This window comes from Spinacia oleracea, chromosome 2, assembly GCF_020520425.1.
Source record: "Spinacia oleracea cultivar Varoflay chromosome 2, BTI_SOV_V1, whole genome shotgun sequence".
Lineage (NCBI taxonomy): Eukaryota > Viridiplantae > Streptophyta > Magnoliopsida > Caryophyllales > Amaranthaceae > Spinacia > Spinacia oleracea.
This window is the reverse complement of record NC_079488.1, coordinates 90949038-90955335: the sequence shown is the minus strand read 5'-3', so window position 1 is coordinate 90955335 and position 6298 is coordinate 90949038. Positions and strand designations below refer to the sequence as shown.

Below are 6298 nucleotides of genomic sequence, written 5' to 3'. Positions count from 1 at the left end.
TTACTCCATGGCATCAAAATGTGCAAGGCGGCAGGAGCCGAGGAAATTTTGCACTGCCCGACCCTCAGCTCGTAGTTAGTCAGGCCGAGGAAATTTTGCACTGCCCGACCCTCAGCTCGTAGTTAGTCAGGTAAACGGATATTATGAAGCAACGGATCCTACAATGGTCAAGTACATGAATGTCGTTCACCAAGAAGTAGAACATTTGGAGAGCTTCGAGGTAAAACAGGTTCCTCGATCAGAGAATAATCAGGCTGATGCATTGTCCAAACTCGCCAGTTCGGCCTCCTGTGACACCCCATGTCATGTATTCTGGGAAGTGAAGGACCAGAAGAGCATTGAGCAGATCGAGGCGGAAGTTCTAGACAGAATGTCTACTTGGATGGATAATATTATCAATTTCAAAATGAATGAGGTCCTACCAGACGACCAAAAGCAGGCGGTGATATTAGAAGAAAACAAACAAGGATATATCAAGACAGTTCTTCTGCTATTTCCTGGGAGTAATGTGCTTCTCTTGCTCTCCTGCCTAATGAGTAATGACGTTTGGTTTGGTCTCAATGAATCGTGGCCAGTAGTAATGTGCTTGCTTTCCTGTCTAATTACAATTTAGTACATTGATTTCCTTAATGTCCATTGACTGAGGATAGACAGTAGCGTGATTATCGTATTGGTAGCGAATAAAGGGTATGGGAATGTTTTAGTTAGGCGTATTGACAAGAAACTCTGAGAATGATTGAAACCGTGCACGAATAAATCATGTATATTGCCAATTCCTTACTTTGGTCAAACATCTCAAGTGTTTAAACAAAAATGCATCCACCTAGGTCAATTGGAATAAGAAAAAGAGCACATCAAGTGTACGTTTTCATTGCTTCAAATAAAAGGCTTATCCGCTAATAAATGATATTATCTCAACTTTAGACTAACAAAAAGGGTTGGTTACATGAACTTTCTCTAGATTTTTCATTTCAACAACACCGGCCGGATTAAGGTTTTGACCTAAGCACCAGCTCCTATTACACCTGACTTTTCTTTTATACAAATTGAAACCACAAAAGGGCAAAACTAAACACAGCACCCATATCTTCTTCCGAAAGAGGAAGCTTAATGGGAAATAACATGACAAAAATTAAGACCGACTTACTTTTGTTTCAACTACAAGTGAGTGTATTTCTCTATTTTAAGCGATACGGGTTTAACCCTCTCAAACTAAGGCAAGATGCTAAAGCCGATCACACAAGTGGAGAGCATCGATATGATAATCACTCACTTACTCAGCTCAGCTGCTACGTCTTCCAAAGAAAACTGATGATAATCAATGGTCACACAATTGGAGCAGGAGTTTGGTGGTCATGCTTTATGTCATGATGCATTTGCTTCTGAACAGCTTTTACTGCTGCTACTCTCGCAGCGTTAGCTGCTCGGTTAGCAGCAGTCACAGCTCTATTTACCCTCTCATCAACCTTGGCAACATCATATGCTTTCTCTGCTGCTCGTCTTGCTTCCTGAACACATAAAAGAATTAATGGTTACTATAAAGAACAAACCATCAAGTATTCTTTCTCAACAGCCAAAAGTAGAGCATGCAATGAGTTTTTATGTTGCTAGGTTACCTGAACCGCATTTAGTACTTTGGAATGATTAACAGCAACTGGAGATACAGGACACGTCGCGTTTTGTGTGCTTGGGACATCAAGTATTCCATTATTCCAATGGCCTGCTTGGGTTTCTCCATTCCTAAATGTGTACATTCCAAGACCTTGCCTTCTACCTTCATGCCACGCTCCTTCATACCGATGCCCATTCGCAAATTTATACACTCCAAACCCATGCATTTTGTCTGCAAAGTACTCTCCAGCATATGTGTCCCCATTCCTGGAAGATAACCACAGACTAAAATTGTCATGTCATACTCTGTAGTTGAATAACGTACTACATAAGATTTGCAAACATCTAGAGAAAGTACCTCGATCATCTGGATACAGCAATTATCACAATTCACAACAATATATAGCCACTTTATATTGACCTTGATTGCAATATCATACATTGAGATCTCAATATATCCGCACATTAAAATTAAAAGAGAGCAAGAAAAGAAGAAACGAGTGACAATCATATTCCAAAAATCATGATAGGAAGTTAAAACCACTGATTGGAGCAAATAAGGTGGAAAAATAAAATCTCTATGCAACTTCCCTTCATCTTTTTCTGTCCAACCAATAATGCACTCAACTTCTGCTATTTGAAATATACCCAAGAAGAGAGACTATTGTCCAGATTTCCAAATGAGTCAAGTAAAAGCTACCGAGAGAGTATTTGGGTTGTATCACGGTTTAGGATCACTATAGTCAATCATATTTGCTATGCATCCCAGACTTTTTTAGGGGGTAGGGGGGGATAGTAGGGCTGATAGGTTGCCATTTAAGGAAATCAGTAGAGGTAAGATATACTACACTATCAGAACAAAACTCTTATTGCTCAATCTTACTTGAATCATATGAAGTACATTACTAAAATTGTGAAGTCTACAGATGTATGAAAATAATTTTTCCGTATTTTCCTACTTTACCAAAAGTGTGAAACGGAACCAATGTAAGGGTAAAATAGAAAAAACGAGCAATCTTGGTCCCTCATAAGGGAACTAAATATTTCGTTTAATCACTTGATGATGAATAGGATGTATAAAGTACTAAGTATCTGAGACTATAACAGGGAACTCAATACTTTGTTTTGTCTTTCAGAGGAGAAAATGCTTCAGTTTATATTGGACATTGACTTGTCTTTAAAAAAACCCAAGACGTTGTGTATCCTTTAAATCCAGTCCAAGTATCTTGAACTTATTCATACCATGGACTAGGTAATCAATCACCAGATCCATACCCTTGTTGAGTTGTTGGATTTATTCAAGTACGGATTACATAATTAAGTAGAGTTACAGAAGGTGAATGAAGTGTCAGAGCAAGCACCAACACTGATAGAGTGATAGCTACTGAGAAAATACAGTGGACTGTGGTACTGCCCTTACTGGTAGTACCTGAAACTAGGGATAATAACAGGGCTTCTACAACACAATATACATGATAACATTGCACCAGATAATCAATAACTAACAAATAAGCTGCTGCCGCTCATACTGGGTCCCAGTTTCCTCAAACCAACTCCATTACATAAAAATTTCATACAATAATGAACAATTAGGTTTTGGGGAACACTATATATTTGGTCAGCAACAGCCCCACCAAATCCTGGCAGACCAACTCCATCAAATGATCTTAAGATTCTTAACCCCACATTTAAATACTACTCCTTACTTGATTGCAGACCAACCTCTACACACCTCAAGGCGCTAACCTACAAATTGATAACTCCTTTTAGTGGTATTGTAGAATGAACTTAAAATGCTTCACAAACCACGAAAATCTTTGAAAACTTCAGGACTTAGATTACTGAAGTATGAACAACTATTCAGTTGACTTGTCTAGTATTTTTTTTATCATAACATGATTTTCACACTAATTTCTGTGTGAAAATCCCCCTATCTGGAAGATAAAGCACTGTAAACACAATAAAGCAGAAAGTTCACTCAATTCAACAGTTCCCTACGGGCCTACATACTACAAGAATTAAGCTCGGTTTAACCATAGAAACTACTATCTAATGGAGCAATCACTGGGAATTGGCTAAGATCTCTATCACCATGGTTATAGTGCAACAAGAGCAAAGTGCATTTAAAGAAACAAATTTTACTTTCAAAGCAACTATAAGTAATGCCATGTCTCTTTGATGGACAAATGTTCCTACGCGATACGAAAAGATAGTCCTACATCAGAATCACCAAAAGATAACAACTATCTGACCCTTCTTACCTCATTCACTTACAAGCTGAAGAGCTTCATGCCATATCAATACAGCTAAAGACAAACAGTTGTTGTGTTCTCAATGTAAGCTTGTCAAAACAAATAATGTTATCCAAATTCTAAATACAGGATTATCATAAATGTCCAAACAAACTAAATAACTGAGTATTAGCATAATCCAAATACCATAATCCAATTACGGGATCAAAACCAACAAATACCATTAAAAACATGTACAAAACAAGCATGAAATGATTCCACGACAAACCAACAATTCCAAAACTAATCTTATAAACAAAAAAGATTCTCATTAAATAGCAAAACTTGTACAAGGATGTCATGAAATTACCTAAAATGGTAGTGACCAAGCCCATGCTTAACGCCCCACTTGAATTCACCAACATATCGGCTACCATCCTCGCAAGTATGTTTCCCACAACCATGGCTCTGCCCATTAGACCACTCGCCTGCATATACATCCCCTGTATAAAACCTATACACTCCAAAACCATGTCTAAGACCCTGCCTATACTGTCCTCGATACCGGCTCCCTCGAGCCCATGTTTCCACTCCATGTCCATCATATTTCCCATCAATCCAATCTCCTTCATACCTCCCACTCATATAGTAATAATACACCCCACTACCAGAACACTTGCCCTTATGAAATTCACCCTCATATACATCTCCATTGCTATAAACTTGAACCCAACATCCTGAGCTAACTTTCTTCTCAACTTTTGACCTAGAACCAATTGACCAAAACACCGGCAAAGGCCTGGAAGCGGCTGAAGGTGACGATAACTTGATAGGGAAAGGGAATGAGCGATTAAGGAACACCCTAATTGAGGGGAGTCTAGGTAAGGCAAGGTTAAGGGAGAACAAAAGAGCAGCAGAAAATGCAAATGCAGAAAGAAAATCAAGAATGAAAGAGTGACTAGGATGTGATACCAAGAAGTAAAAAAAGGGCAAGGCAAGCAAAAGCAGCAGGCGCAGGTGAACCCGAAGCCGGCGAAGGTGGCGACACCGGCGGATTAACCGAAACGCAGCCGATTTCGCTGTTGAAACCACCAATAACAATGATGCACACCGTGAATTCACCGTAAAATACTTGATATCCGATGTGGGTGTTGAAGAAAAAGGGTAATTGCTAAGAGATGAAGGTAAAGTAGGGGACTTAACAAGGGATTGAGTTGGGTTCATCAAAGGCCTCTTATGGGGAGTTGACAAAAGGGGGTTTTTAGGTGTTGATGCTGAAGATGAAGGTGATGGAATTGACCCAAAATTGGGATCATTCTTCACTAAAATTGGATCCAAAACACCAGAAATTGGACCTATTGAAGAACTGAGAGGTGGGTTTGATTGAAACTCAATAATTTGATGATTAAAATGGTTAAAATTGCCAAAATTTGGGTGTTTTTGGGTGATTAAAGATGGAAAAAAAGATGGTGGACTTGGGTTGAAATCGGAAGAGATGCCACTGCTTTCTTTTCCGATCTGAACTTCAGATTTTTTCTGATGCATTTACATATGGAATCAAACCCAGAAATTACACAAACCCCAGGAAAAAAATCTACGAAAAAAAAAAAAAACTTTCTAAAAGTTCTTCACTACTACTTCCAAAATTTCTTTCTTTTCTTGTAAAAATTATTACTTTTGTTCTTACTAATTTTTTTAGTTTTTTTATTTTTTAGTTTTTGTGTTTTGGGAGGGATGAAATTTGAAGCTCAGTGGTAAGGAGGGTAAAGGGATATGATGCCGTTTTTGGGGGAAAGAAATTATTATCTGCGCTTTCTTCGTTCAGTTCTTCCTAATTTTAGAGAGAGAAAGAGAGGTAGAGAGAGAAAATCAGTGCAATATTTTTTTGGGTATTTTTTGAAATCAGAGGTCATGCTCATGTTGGGAATGGATGCCATTTCTTTTTCCTAGTCTTGTACTTGGTCTTTTCATCTATTTACTATTTTGCCATCTATCTATTACTTGAGTGACACGTGTCAACTTATAGTATAAGTTTATTTTATTGTCCAAGTTGATCAATATTTTGCTAATTATGCAAGAATTGATGATCTAGAATGAGCGAAGTGTTTGGTCAAATTATGTACAAGTTTTTGCTACATTTTCTATTGCACTCCTTGACCAATGAGTTATGAACTTATGATGATGCCTAGGTCAATTTGAGGTAAAGTGAACATTCATTGTGTTTTTTAGACATATAGTCCCACTGTATTATTGGACGAGTATTTGATATAATTTTCACAATTGTAAGTATGGGATCAGAATATGTCACATCTTGCTAATTATACACACTCTAAAAAGGTGGTAAGTTGATATTTTTGGTTTATTAAACCTCTATCATGTGACTCGTATTAGAGTAAATTGTTGAAAGTATCAGATAATAATAGTGAGGTATTTAGAGATCAAAGGCTACATAGGAG

The 6298-nt window shown here is 37.8% G+C and overlaps 1 protein-coding gene across 2 annotated transcripts; it reads right to left on the bottom strand.

Annotated features, from left to right (window-relative positions):
* Positions 1 to 897: 897 nt before the first annotated feature.
* LOC110806210 (uncharacterized) lies at positions 898 to 5765 on the bottom strand. Of its 2 annotated transcripts, none has more exons than XM_022011848.2 (3): positions 4213 to 5765; positions 1617 to 1896; positions 898 to 1508 (listed from the first exon to the last, which is right to left on the bottom strand). In XM_022011848.2, exons 1-3 carry the CDS (start codon positions 5385 to 5387, stop codon positions 1326 to 1328), a joined length of 1638 nt encoding a protein of 545 aa, XP_021867540.1. In that variant the 5' UTR covers positions 5388 to 5765; the 3' UTR covers positions 898 to 1325. The 2 variants fall into 2 exon arrangements, with proteins under 2 accessions (XP_021867540.1, XP_021867541.1); XM_022011849.2 differs by having other exon boundaries at positions 1617 to 1878; positions 4213 to 5763.
* Between the last annotated feature and the right edge of the window lie 533 nt (positions 5766 to 6298).

What these genes read in the sequence shown, in the direction of transcription:
- LOC110806210 (XM_022011848.2), bottom strand. Translation starts at nt 5,387, where the DNA reads ATGCATCAGAAAAAATCTGAAGTTCAGATCGGAAAAGAAAGCAGTGGC. An exon ending in CTTGGTCACTACCATTTTAG is followed by an intron (nt 1,897 to 4,212) that starts GTAATTTCATGA and finishes TGACAATTTTAG; the next exon opens with TCTGTGGTTATCTTCCAGGA. An exon ending in AAGTACTAAATGCGGTTCAG is followed by an intron (nt 1,509 to 1,616) that starts GTAACCTAGCAA and finishes TTATGTGTTCAG; the next exon opens with GAAGCAAGACGAGCAGCAGA.